The 14584-nt window shown below is 37.5% G+C and overlaps 1 protein-coding gene across 2 annotated transcripts in view; it reads right to left on the bottom strand.

Annotated features, from left to right (window-relative positions):
- doc2b (double C2-like domains, beta) overlaps window positions 1–11174 on the bottom strand; it is a 155999-nt gene extending 144825 nt beyond the window's left edge. The window contains exons 1-6 of one of the 2 annotated variants that reach the window (XM_056745468.1): window positions 10949–11174; window positions 9866–10059; window positions 8154–8244; window positions 7910–8053; window positions 7408–7537; window positions 4283–4369 (exon numbers count right to left, since the gene is read on the bottom strand). In XM_056745468.1, the coding sequence (XP_056601446.1) occupies window positions 4283–4369; window positions 7408–7537; window positions 7910–8053; window positions 8154–8218 (426 nt within the window). In that variant the 5' untranslated portion in view covers window positions 8219–8244; window positions 9866–10059; window positions 10949–11174. The remainder of the gene's footprint in view (window positions 1–4282; window positions 4370–7407; window positions 7538–7909; window positions 8054–8153; window positions 8245–9865; window positions 10060–10948) is intronic. The other variant, XM_056745469.1, reaches the window with a different exon arrangement.
- Window positions 11175–14584: the final 3410 nt, after the last annotated feature.

Raw genomic sequence — 14584 nt, 5'->3', positions numbered from 1 at the left:
GCAAAAGCGAAAATTAAGATTAAAGGAGTAGTTCACTTTCAAAATAAATTTTTGGGATAATTTACTCCCCCATTTAATCAAATATGTTTATGTATATGTTTCTTTAGTCGAAAAGACTAAAATGCTGCAGTTTTAGTTAGAAAACTCTGGGGTTACGTTTCTGTGAAAACTGACAAAAGAGCAGTTTTAAGAATACTTAAGAATATTGTCCACATTCAGGGGCGTGTCCAGGATTTTATACAAGGGGTGGCAAAGGGGGACAAGAGCACAATTAGGGGTGGGAACTAGTGGTCGACCGATTATCAAACTGGCTGATTATCGGCGTCGATATTAAGGGTTTAGCCGATAATCATTATCGGTCATTTTTAAAGCCGATTTGCCGATAAAGTCATTTAATTTTGAAATGCGCTATTTTGGCTCTGATGCAGCCAAGGATTTAGTCAGAGCAGTCGGAAGACGTGCCCGCCCACTGCCCCTCTGATTTGTTGGGACTAAGTCACGAGTCTGGCTAATCAACGCCGGAGGCTGCGGAACAGAAAGTGTTTTTCACTCTCACACCGAAAGCACTTACTAACAGGAACTGCATCGGGTTCATGCTCTCTGAGGTAAGGCAGCATTTGGTAAGGCAGACGTTGAAATAAATCACAATCCACTGCACTGAAGATGCATAACACTTCAATATAATTAGTGCCTTAATTTCGGAGCAGCTTTGCGGGTTTCCTGCAGGTTCCGCAGGATTAACGCATTAATATCATGTAGATATAATTCACATCCATAGTATAACAATGATTTTGCTCTGCAAGCGAGCAGCACACTGCACACGCGTATCTTGTAATTGATCGATCTGGCGTTTTGCACGTCATTTTAAGTTACACCATTTCAAAAATACAAACCATTTTAAAGCATAAAGAACTTGAATCGTCTGTCTTCAGTCAGAGCGCTCTCATGCACGCGCACACACACACACAGACTCCGCATCTCAAGCTGCTCGCGACAAATGTTAGATCGAGTAATTTATACACATAAATGTTCAGAGACACACATGGGTGTGATTAAATGCCCATCTTACAGACAATACACTCAAGGAATAGGCTAATGTACTTACTAAGTGTGCATAAATATGCTTTTAATGTTATAGCTTCATGAAAACCTTTGCGGTCTTTTCAATAACATACACAATAAAGCTATGAAGGCAATTAAATTATTTACACTTATTATATAAATTCAAATTGTGCTTGTTAATCCAATGATGAGCAAAATTATTTATTGAATAGATCTAGTATTGCATGCAATGTTTAAGTCATCAGAACATATTTTTTTCCATAAATAAATATAATTTATACCATTCAATTCATTTTTCTTTATTTATTGGTATTTACAATGCATTTTTCTTTCCAAGAAGCTTTACATGAGAAAAGACAAATCAAACACAGAAAGAGGCAGAATACAGTGCGGTGCAATAAATAAAGCAATGATCTAATAAACCAATGTTGATCTGCAGCTCTGCTTCCTGCACCACAACCTGGTGTTGCTGAATTGGGACAACCTATTGTTACACATTATATAATCATTTAAATCATTTAAAAAAGGGACCTACTACAATTATTTGTTGCTTGTTGTTGTTTACTGTGTTGCTTGTGGTTTACAAAATGTTAAAAGAATTCTGCTGGGTGCTCCCTTCTTTCTTTTGTTATTATTAATATAAGTGTTGTGATTAAGATTTCTCAGTCAGAATTAAAAATGTTTCAGAGCCTGTGTTCTAAATTTTTATATAAATTTACGTGTTTAGACCATATATATCGGTTCAGAATATCGGTTATCGGTCTAATTCACATGGAAATAATCGGTATCGGCCCTGAAAAATGCATATCGGTCGATCTCTAGTGGCAACCTAAACATATTGATGGAGTAGTTAACTTTCAAAATACCTTTTCATGATAATTTACTCACCCCCATGTCATCCAAGATGTTTATTTATTTGTTTCTTTAGTCGAAAAGAAATTAAGGATTTTGATGAAAACATTCCAGGATTTTTCTCCATATAGTGGATTTCAATAGTTCAATAATATAGTTCGACCTGGGGGTGAGTAAATTATCATGAAAATGTATTTTAAAAGTGAACTACTTCTTCTATATGTTTAGGTTGCCACCCCTCATTGTGCTCTTGTTCCCCTTTGCCACCCCGTGTATAAAATCCTGGACAATCCCCTGAATGTGGGCAACCACGCCTGCGTATTCTTAAATCTGCTCTTTTGTCAGTTTACACAGCAACGCAACCTGGGAATTTTCAAACTAAAACTGCAACATTTCCAAAAGGGGTGAAAACTAGTAGTGTAAATGCCAGGCGTGACTGTAACAAGAGTTACGCGTTTTAAAGGAAAATCCACTAGTATAAACGCAATCTTAGAACACACTGTAAATCTCTCCCGTGTTGGTAAACTATTTTCTAATGAAAGAGCATCTCTGCAAACCTGACTTACAGCCGAGACTCTTGGGACGGGTTCAGCGGACCTCTGCATTTATTGTGCTTGTGTGGTTAACCTCAGATGGCAGGGGCCGCTCTGACAGACGGACTATGGAACGCTGAATGTCTCTGATAAAATGGAAGGTCCTGGGAAGAGATGAGTAAATAATATGATAGCAACACAAGGCCAGCGGATGGATGCAGAATTGATGCAGCCTGTGATCTGTGGGCCACAGGCTTTCCCGTGAACCAAGGCAAAAATAAGATATATTTTCACACAGAATTCAGCTGAAGTCCATTCCACTTTTGGTTGCTAATGCATCACTCTACCAACTGAGCTACTCAATGACCCTTAACAGCTAACGTACACTGGCTAGTGTGTAAGACATGGGTAGCCACAGCTAAGATTGACTATCAACACAGTAAGAACTGACAGCATGTCTGACTACAACACTGAAGTAACATGCCTGATACACCACCAACATAGAAACTGAGCACTATAGTCACGATGTGGAACACAAGGCTTTCCAGGACCCAGAGGCTATGAAGTGATCTCACTTAAAGTCTATCACTGTCCAACTCTTTCTTCATCCTTTCTTCTTATCAACCATTTACTTTTCTCATCGCTCAAGATTACCTGCTGGGCTTTAGAGAGCAGCGGTTAGGGAGCGTCTGACAACACTCTTCTTAGACTAATTGCTGCGTGATGTGCTGTGATTAGCGCTGAAGGTTTGTGTGTTTAAATGGACTGGGACAGAAGCGCCTCGTAAAGAGGAGATTGGGTCACTGAGCTCTGAGATGGAGGACAAAGTGTTATTATTAGGGCTGGTCAGAATACCATTTAGTAATCAACACCGAATCTTCGAAGCTTTGGAGGGAGGGGGCTGATCTTATTCTTCTCTCTAATAAAGGCAGGAAGCTCTGTCTGTCTGCCTGATTTTTGCATTTTTATTATGATGAGAACCATTCATCCAATCAACTTTACACGTGGCCGGTGTCACCAGCTGTCAGCGTAAGAAAAGAAATTTGGATACATGCGACATAGTGACATGCAACCTGCGTCCTTACCGGGCCTCTGGTTAAATTTTTCCACAAGCTCTTAAGTGAAGGGTTGGGCTTTTGCAGACTGATGAGATTTCCTTATTAAATGTTGGACATGACATCATCATCCGGACTATAAACAATATGGCCTGTTTCACCTTACAGTGAACACTCATTACTAATATCATTATTGGTGTCATAGCCTTTGTCAACAACCATCATTTTCACTTTTGCCGAACGGCTTCTATGTTTCTTTATGAACTTGGAATATAAACTTGGAAGAAAACTCACTTAACAAAAGTTTAAACATAACTGGAGTGATTTTTTTTATCTTGCATAAAGTGATAGTTCACCCAAAAATAAAAAAATATGACTTTCTTCTACAGAACACAAAAATTTTGAAAAACGTTGGTAACCAAACAACATTGGACCCCATTGTATGACCAAAATTCATAAAATGCATTTTCTCTAAATATCATTTTGTGTTCCAACGAAGTTGGTTGATAGAAAAACTAGAACGTGCTATCATCTAAAAAAAAGGGTGAATACTTCAAATACTTCTAAATCTAAGATTATTTTTAATTGTTTAACATCTTTGGTCTCTACATTATGCCCATGTTTTCATTTCATAGTGTTAATCATAAACAAGTACTTTTTAAAATCAGTAGTCACTATAAAGAATGAGTTGTGTGTTCAAACATTTCACGATGGTGCAAAAAATAACAAATACAAATCATTATATCTTGCAACTTAGAGATGAACTGTGTGGTGCTTTACCTCTCTGTGTTCACTGCAGATCTTGCAAAGCCATTGAGATCTTTTCTGACCACCTATAGTCTCAATACCACATTTAGTGCACACTTTCTGCAAAAAAACAGAACAAACATGTGCATAATTAATGCAGGCCTAACAAAAAATACTATTATAAAGTAATATAATAAAAAATTATATAAAGCCATAACCATATATGCTTTAAGTAGCAGGAAAGGGAAACTTATTTAACTTTTACTCATGGCTCCCCCATGTGGTTGATAAGCGCAATTGTCTTTACCAGTGTCATAAATACAGTCAAAACACAAGCTATTTCCGTGGGCAGCGCAATACACATGAATTTGTTGACTAAACTGGTGAAACCGGCAAATGCAGAACTGTTGTTTGGAAACCATTTTGCACTCTACCACAGGCAGGGGATGGGTGGGGCCGCGTGTACTGATCCGAAAAACAGAACTTAAAGAGTACATAACTTGGGATTTTTAAGGTCCTACTTTGGTTTATGGAGTGTCCTACAACAAGTGTATGTACATAGAAGGTGTAAACACACTATTATTTTGTAACAATAGGCTATTATTTTTACCTTACCTCTGGACTGACTCTCAAACGATTCGTTATGCGATTCTGTCTAAAATATTCTTTCCGCTGCCTAGACTGCTGTGTTTGGTCCACCACGAATGAGGCTCAAGAGCTACAGTTCTTAGGGGAGAAGAGTGAAGTTTTCGAGGGCAGTCCTAGCAAAACGTAGGTGGGGACTATATGTAGTGAGGTAAATCCACGGTGGTTCGCGAATCGGACTAAGGACGATGTGTTTGCGTGATTCATAGTCGATTCCCTTTTTTCCAACCCAATAACTTTGTTATTCGCCTTCAGATTTACAACTGGGCAGACTGCTTACTTTCAAACACAGTAATAATTACACACTGCATGAAATTTAATTTTCATGATCTCATGTTATGTACTCTTTAAAGAGTGTGGTTGTAGCCAGTATTAGGCTGCTCAGATAGCAGCGCGAGTACAATTCGTCCAGTTAAGAGCTGTTCTCCCACTGAAATAATTTGAAAGAGACATTATTTTAAGGTCGGAAAAACTACACATAAAATCCTATCCTGCTTCAATTTTATGCATTACATTTGATTACTTAAATATATCTTGCAAAGAGGTTTACTTTTCAACACTAGTTTTTCACTAGTTTGTTTTGGTTAAACTTGTTATTTTTACACGGGGTAAAACTTTAATGTTGCTATTAACCGTATACGTAGACTTACAAATTTATGAAAATGTCAAAATCTTTAACAGAGAGCCTTGGGATGTTCTGGTTTTATTGATCATTGAGATGGTGGAGTAGATTAGTTAAGTAATATAGATTTTATTTTGCTCAATTCACTATAAAAGGAAGCGTTGAATTGCACAGCACTCTTATTTAACTGCTTACAAATTAAATTTGATTTCGATTTTTATGGAAGATGACTGCCAATGCATTTAATCCATACTGTTAAGACACGTACAGAAACAGGTCCACCCAGTAATTTTGTTGAAGAACACCACACAAGATTAAATCACAGCAGGAGATATTAATGTGGATTTAGATGATTTGGTTTTTGAGAGAATCAATTTGATGGTAAGAGCTTGATAACATATTAAGAATATAAGAAAAAATATGGAATCAGTCTTTTTGTAATAGAGGACAAACACTGGACTGAAGAGCAAGTAATTTCAGCAGAATTTCTGTATGCTTAATTGTTTCGAGTTAGAGTTAATTTACAATGACATCACTTCAATTATCTTTAATCGCTTCTATACCTTTTAAAGTAATTGCCATCTTTAAACCTGTAATCTGTTTTCCTTTGAAAAGCATATATAAAGTTGTATCTACCTGATGCATCATGGGAAACAGTTGCTGAGAAATTCTACCCGACTAAGCTATAGGCAAACTTATTCAAGCACACGCTCACATTTCTGTGTAGGTCTTTCTTTTTCTTTGATATTGAATGAATGAATGAAAATTCCCTTGAATAAATAACCAAAGGAGGAAAAATTGCTTTATTAATGTAGTTGTTCTACTGAACACAGAAGAAGATATTTTGAAGAATGTAGGACAGAAAGCCATTATGGGGCACTTTTGACTACTACTATGGTAGTCACTGGGGGCCAAGAACTCTTTGGTTACAAGCATTCTTCCAAATATCTGTCTGTGTTCATCAGAACAAAGACATTTATACGAATTTGGAACATCTCGATGGAGAGTAAATATTGAATGAATTTTTTTGGTTGACCTGTCACAAGACAATCCTATCTAAAGATCTAATCATTAGTATTAACAACAACCCACTATCGTATTACATATGGCATTGAAAAACAAATGAGAAAGACAGTCCACTACACAGATGCTGTTATGATGTTTAAACACAGATGCTGGTATGTTGTTTAAACACGAAAGCATTACCATTCACACAACAATAATAACAGTAATTAAAATTTCATAAATGCCCTCTGTTTGCTTAGAACTCTATTGTAACTCCATTGAGGTCTAGACTGAACAGCTGTTCTGAATGACCACAGGTCATGGGCTTCATGAGAAAGCATCACTGTCTGTATGACAGATGCTCAGTCTTTCACCTACGCAGATGCACTGTTAAGAAACTCATTCAATCTTTTAGTATTCGTCAGTGTTTGTGTAAGACATAGTACATAGAAAATGTGTCTCAACAAAACAGCAAAACATCAGTGGAAACTGTCAAACCACCTATTGTGTCAAAATGACAACAACGCTGAAGTGAAATAACTAGACAGAACTAACTTTAGTCACACACTGCCCCCTTGTGGTGTCGTTCGGGATGTGTCAGTAAACATAATACAATATATTTTTTACAATTTGAAAATAATTGAAATTATTGAATGAGCAAATATAAGTATGCTTGTTATGTACTTGATATATGAAATGACTCGGTTGCCTGTCTGATAATATTTTTGCTGAATAAACTGAGACGGAGCGTCTTCAAATCAAGCTCTCTGCTGCCACCACGTGGTTCCCCGCAGTTACTGCAAAAGTCAAAACTGTCCAGTACAAAGTGCATGCGAGTGTTAAGTTTAAAGAATACAATGTTCAAAATATTTGGTTCAGTTTGTACCATGCAGCAATCCAAACAGAGGACGGATGAGGAGCCCAGCAAACCCAGCATTTCTCCACACAGCAGACACTGTGACAGACCGTTCCCAACGGCAGAATGCCTCATGTTCTCAAGACGCTCCACTAGACGCCTGAAACACACACAAATACACACAACCCTTTACTTGGTGTTTAAAAACAAGTTTGTACCCTCTTTAGTTACAACATTACATGAAATCCATAACTTGGAGAAGGTAAACTTGCAGTGACTGGTAAAGATACTTAAAGGGTTATTTCATCCAAAAGAAATTACATTAAGCAAACGATGACAACACTTTTAAGTAAAAGTGCTAAATGATGCCATAGATTCATTGGTAAAGAAGAACAATGGCTGTAAGGTTCAATAAAGAACCTTTAACATCTGCAGAAACTTTGTGGCACAAAAGTGAAAAAAGGTTCAACATAAAAAAGATAAGAAACAAATGGTACTCATAAGTCTTTTGACAAAGCAGATAATGTCTCACCCAATCCTGTGTTGCTCAATGAGCTCAAGCTGTTCCGCACGGTGAATGACGCCCATGATGATGTCCAGCTCTGTTTTTTCAAGCGTCTGAGCTTTCCTCTGCCTCTCTGTCTGGAATGTGTGGATGGACCAACCCGTATGTAACCTGGTTAAAACACAGACACACATTAAAACAGAGAAAATACAATTTGGGTCTGTTGTCAATTGATGTGCAGTAATAAAAAAGTTAATAAAATCCTGCTTACTTCGCTCGAAGGGCTAATTGTCGGTCATTGGGACACACCCACTGCTCATTCTCATTGCCAAACATTGTCTCCGTCGTGTTTCAAAGAGAAGCTGGAATACATCAGAAAGAATGATAAAATATATAATCTTACCAAACCATTACAAGATGCTATCCCATTTTTCAAAATGTAAATCATATATAAATCTTAATATACTTTACAGTAGAGATCAGAAATAAGTATTGTAGTTTTACAAAGTATAATTCGACTGTGAAAGTATAATTCCTGAAAGCGCTCACTTTTAACATCAGAGAAGCAAAGCCGATGAAAGTGCGCTTCACTGGCTATGACAGGTGTTGGATGTTTGTTGTGAAACATTTGATTATTATGTAAAAGCAAAGGGACACGGCTCAATTAATTACTGGCTTATTCATCTCGCAACAGCTGCCAAAAGACTCCAGAGTCTAAGCAGAAGGCATTATAACACGGGTAAAAATAATGTTACATCACCTTGGATGGAATATTTTTTTCCATGTTGAGGTACTGTGTATTTAATGAATAATTCATGATGTAAAGGCAAGTTTCATGAAAGGGCTTATGTCACAGAAACAAATGACTCAAAAAGCAAACAAAAACATTATCCATCAAATATGGACAAAACAAAACTGAACTTGAATTTTTTTTTGCCTTGAATGTGCATAATAGATGCCAAAAAATAACAGCTTCAGCATATAACTAAGAAAATGTCTTTTTATTTAAGTTTTATTCATATTTTAAATGAGCTTTTATTGTTAGATTTGATGTTTATTTTGTGGCAATTTTGGTATATACTGTATGCTTTTGTCATTTTACTACTGATTTGATAAACAAAATTAATACTTAATACTTGTTTATGTTTCTATAATAGAATCAGATCAATACATTTTTTGGTTTAATTTGAGTTTTTGTTTATTATTATAATTTTTCTGCTTTAAACTATGTTTGAGGCATCATATTTCTTTGCATTTTTCATTACTTTTCCAATAATTTCCAGGTCAATATTTGATTTGATTTTAGTCAACTCAAATAACTTTGCTAAAAAGAAAACGTGTTCTCTACTGTAACTGTGACTTAATTTCTATTTGAATCATATTAATATACCCTACTGTGTGTACAGACTCCATCTCACCCAGCCAAAGTGTAAATATCCAAAACATCAAAGCTGTAAATCAGTCTATTAAATCCCTCACAGGTCACAGGAAAATCCCAACGTCCCCTCACACACACACACACACACACACACACACACATTGAAATAATGGCCAAGCGAGGTCAAGTCTATTTACATTTCCATGAGAACTCATGTGCGTTATTTAACGCCGGATCATAGGCCTCGGGCACAGATAATAAAGGCTTTCAATGATCAACTACTCAGTTACATTCGCAGAAATCACGCAAAAAAAACTGTTGCGTTTAAATACAGAACATTGCTTTTAAAAGCAAACTTTTCAAAAACTAAAGTGAATCCCCAAAACAATCAATCCTCCTTAAGCCTTTCAAACAAATCTCCCCTTAACCTCTCATTCCCTATATAAAACAAAATGTGAAGCGGTAATCTTTATTCCATTAACTACAAGTCTCCATGACTCCAAGCAAGCGACCTCATTTCAGATGCATACATTTTGGGAGACATTCAAGTCTAATTCACTTAAAAGCTGTTAGTAAACAGACACAGAGAGAAAGAGTGTGTTTACCTTACAAGAGTGAGCGATAAAGAGCTGTCACGGCAGGCTGTGTATGAACGTTAGCAGAGGAAAGCAGCGGGAGGAAACTCTGAAGCCTGTGCAAACCTCTCACTCTGATCCCAGATCAGATTGGCTACTTCTCTCCTGCAAGGATCACGTCACGTGACCTGAGAACAATTCATCCAAAACATCCTGCTGCTCCACTGATTACAGTGATTGAATAAAGAAAACAAAAGAGTGACAGTGAATAAGCAAACTCAGACAGGCCTTATAGGTGCTACAGGCTTAACTATTGACCTGGCCTTTAGCATCGCTCAATATAAATCATGGTGATCTCATTTTGTTGGTCTGTTGTGGCAGTAAACCGTTTAGAATAGCATATTAAAGGATGGCTAGATTTTAAAAGTTTTTGCGAGGAAATCAAAGTATTTAGGCCTATGTTGAGTGCTCTGTGTCTGATACTTTTATAGTTGGTTATACTTTTATAGTTGCCAAAATCTAATAATATTTACTGAACCAAGTTGATAAATAGAACAGGTTTTGTCAGCTTGTTAAAAGCTTGTTTTTATTTTTTTCAATAATATTCTCAAGCCTAAAACATTTGAAGATTGCGGAGGACAACTAAGTATTTTTGTAACTTTAAAATAACACAAGGAAACTCTTACACACAAATAATAAATATACTAACACAACAAATGTAGCCTATTGTTCAAAAGAAGAATATGCCAGAATAGCTTAAAGTAATTGCATGCATAACTTGTAGGCACTTGCTTCATTGTTTGAAATGTCTCAAATGCAATTACATTTTGTATAATAAATCTAATTTATATTTGGTATAATAGGCTATACATTAAAATGTCCGTGAACCGTCTCAAAACGCTTTTTAAAGCGTATATAACATCACAAACCAAGCGTTCCTTCCTTACAGAGTAATGAATCATACGAGCTTCCAATCATTTTAAAATCCTGTCAGTATGAATCAACAACAGTGCACGTGACAACACCAAACATGAAGTTACTGTATCCTAGTAAACAAATAACACAAAAGGTAACCTTACACAGGTGTAAACACAACAAAGCCTCCAGACTTACCGTGTGTATCAACAGAAAGTTTGCTCTTCACAAACGCGGATTAACGTTACTTTCACTCATCTGTCCTCAGAGAACACAAAAGTGTATCGACAGGATTAAAGTCGTGCACGAACCAAAACACGGCAGGTGAATCCAGCAAGTCCCCCGGTGATGATGTGACGAGGTGTTTATTGTGTGAGATTTGGTCATAATACTGATGTTCAGCACCGGTCACGCAGCACTTCAATTTTTCTGTACAGGGGGAAACCTGCCACATCAGATGCACGAGCTGAACACGTGCTGCATCCCATGCATGCAGACGCACATAGGCTTGATTGGGGTCTTTACCAAATTCTGTTTTCTATCACCTTATCGCACCTCCAAAGCAGAGCCCTACAAAAACATTTTACAGTTTTAAATCATTTTAATAAGCATCATTTCCTGGTCCCCACAAGGAGGTGATGTCAGGTTTTACCCTTGTCCATATTGTTACGTTTTGTTTTTTAAACTGAACTAATAATATTTTCCATATCCAAAGCCCATCTCTAAACCTAACACCCTCACAAAACAGCCTTCTGCATTTAAACATTTCAAAGTCTTCCACTGATTTTTTATTTGACTAATACTACCTCATTAAGATTAGGGAATAAAGAAGCCCTTAAAACAGCAAGAGCCAATCTGTCCTGTGGTGTCAGGGATGCAAAACGGTCATATGCGCTACAAATCAACAATCCCTTCACAGACAGCAGAGACACGCGGAGCCTATAGCCAGCCATTTAGACCATCACTGACTACAAGCCTCTACCGCAGGCCTGCGATAATGACACAAATCTTCCAGATGCACTTAATCAGTTCTATTCAGTGTTTGAAATGCAGAACAACAAACCTGCACAAAAAATTCCCACACCTCCCACCTACCAGGCACTCCGTCGGTGTCCAGTCGACGTAAGGAAGACCCTACCTAGGATTAACCCACCCAAGCCTACGGGTCCTCACAACGTACCTGGCCGTGTACTGAGAGAATGTGCTGAACAGCTGACAGATGTCCTAACAGATATCTTCAACACCTCGCTGAGCCAGGCAGTAGTCGTCACATGTCTCAAATCCACAACCATCATACCGGTACCAAAGAAATCACAGGTGTCCTGTACAAATGATTAGTGTCCCGTAGCGCTGACACCAATCATGATGAAGTGCTTTGAGAGGCTAGTCATGCACAACATCAAAGCTAGCCTCCCCAACACACTAGACCGGCTCCAGTTTGCATAACGCCCGACCCGTTCTACAGATGATGCAATTTCCTCCACTCTCCACCTGGCTCTTTCCCACCTAGAAAATAAAGACTCCTACGTAAGAATGCTTTTCATTGACTTCAGCTCAGCATTCAACACAACAATTCCACAACAGATCACAAATAAACGTAACCTGCTTGACCTAAACAATTCCCTCTGTAATCGGATCCTTGACTTTCTAACCGTAAGACCTGAGTCAGTCCGTGTTGGCCACAACACCTCAAGCACTACCACACTGATCACAGGTGCCCCACAAGGCTGTGTGCTCAGCCCGCAGTTCTTCCAACTGCTGACCCCCGACTGCACTGCCGAGTTCAGCTCCAACCACTCACACAACGGTGGTAGGTCTCATTAACAACAACGATGAAACACGCTACAGAGTGGCACAGCCGGCGGTATGGTGTGGCACAAACAACAAGTCCCTCAATGTGGAGAAGAAATTGGAGGTTGTGATGGACTTCAGGAGCATCAGAGCCTGCTCCGCCAGACTGCTCAACAGATTTTCCTCCCAGGCTGTCAGACCCCTGAAATCATCTCAACCTGCCTGAAACCCCATTCAAACATTTTTTGTGCAATTCTGAATGTGCTGCTCATAGGTGAGTTGGCCTTCAAACCACCCGTAGTAACACACTTTCCCCTATGTGCACAAGACACTGCTGTGTGTACAAATTCTCACAAAATACTCAATAACGTACTTTATTTACATGCTTGCACTACAAATCATCTTGCACTGTTCCCCAGCTATCCGCCTGACTTACAATATTCTCCTTGCACATGTACAGTATGTATTTGTAACATCTGCATATAGAATGTTGTATATTTAGTCACTCTCTCAGTAAATTAGTAGGTTAGTTTGTATATAGATTTATTCTTGTTTTACTCCACTGTTGTATGTCTGAATTTATGTAGCACTGTGGTCCTGTGAGGCACGACAAACATAGAGGAAAAGAGGAAGTGCAGATAACTTTCAGATAATGTGTGTGTGTGTTATCAGGGCTCAAATGGATTACTGATTCATATATTGTGAATAACAAAAACTTTTCAGCAGTTTGTTCTACTAGATTTAAACAAGACACTTTAAATTACCTGAGTTGAATGTGTAAAAGTTACAGTAAACACTGACAGACTCTAAAAATTCTTTTAAAAAAGCTGTTATTTAAGACCTAAAATTAACATTTAGATGAATTAAAAGAATCAAAATAAAGTTAGTTAATAATGTCTCTCTCACACACACAACTGAAGGACAGCAGGCTCTCTGGACATGACAGAGTATTGCCTACTACCTAGAGGCCAGTCCCTCTCCTGGGTATCATAGCAACAGGAGTTTGTGATAAAAATGCTGTGTTATAGAGAAAACACACACGTATACACAAAGGAAAAACACAGGCTATGCAACCACTCAAATGGTCTAATCCCTGAGGTGTTTAACAAGACTGATCTCTTTGGGATTTCTGGTTTAAACTTCATCTCTGAGCCATGCAGAGAATGTCACTGTGCTTCTGTATAATCTCTAAAGTTTTAAATGTCTTACTATGTATGAATTGTACAGTTTTTGTAGGTTAAATATCGCTGCTCTCCTTCTGAAACCATATATCATTATTAGTCACCCTTTACGTTTGTCACTGGGATTTGCATATATCTGACCAATATTTAAGTATAAAAAAGTGGCTGTCAAGTATTATAACACAGTTTTTAATCAGTATTCTAATCAAGTTTTTTCTCCGGAAAAATAGCGAATTTGGACATTCAAGGTTTCGGAAGGACATCAACAAGATATAAAATACATCAGACTAAATCTGACTTTTTGCTCTTTAGTCTCATACTGTATAGAAATACACACTGATTTATCATATAGGCTACATATTTACTTCAGCAGTACATAGATAAAATCTGAATATTTACATATGTTCATTTAGCAGACACTTTTATTCAAAATGAGACAGCATTTAATATACAATGTGTAGTTATATCAATCTAAATGTAATTGAAAACATGCATACAGCTATAACAATAATTCAAAATTGTTTAATGAATAGTTTAAAAACTTGAAACATCTGTGTTTTCTATGAGAAAATTATATGAATACTAAACTGTAAGGCTCTTGTCGCTCAGGTGTACTGGCTGATGAACAATAGAATCCGTTATTGACCGAAATACAATTAGCTAAGACCAGATGGCCCTAAACAGAGGAGGACATTTGTTAAAACCCCTACTACCCAGCAAAATGGCCAGTGATAAATCAACACTGCTCAGAGAGTATATGGTCCCACTTCACGAGTGTTAAAGTAACACTGATGTAGTGTTGAAGATAATGAGGTAATTAAGTGATTAATTAGGGGTGATTCAAATTTAATGATGAGAATCA

The sequence above is a fragment of the Triplophysa dalaica genome, chromosome 4 (assembly GCF_015846415.1).
Source record: "Triplophysa dalaica isolate WHDGS20190420 chromosome 4, ASM1584641v1, whole genome shotgun sequence".
Classification (NCBI taxonomy): Eukaryota; Metazoa; Chordata; class Actinopteri; order Cypriniformes; family Nemacheilidae; genus Triplophysa; species Triplophysa dalaica.
This window is presented reverse-complemented; position numbering and strand designations above follow the sequence as displayed.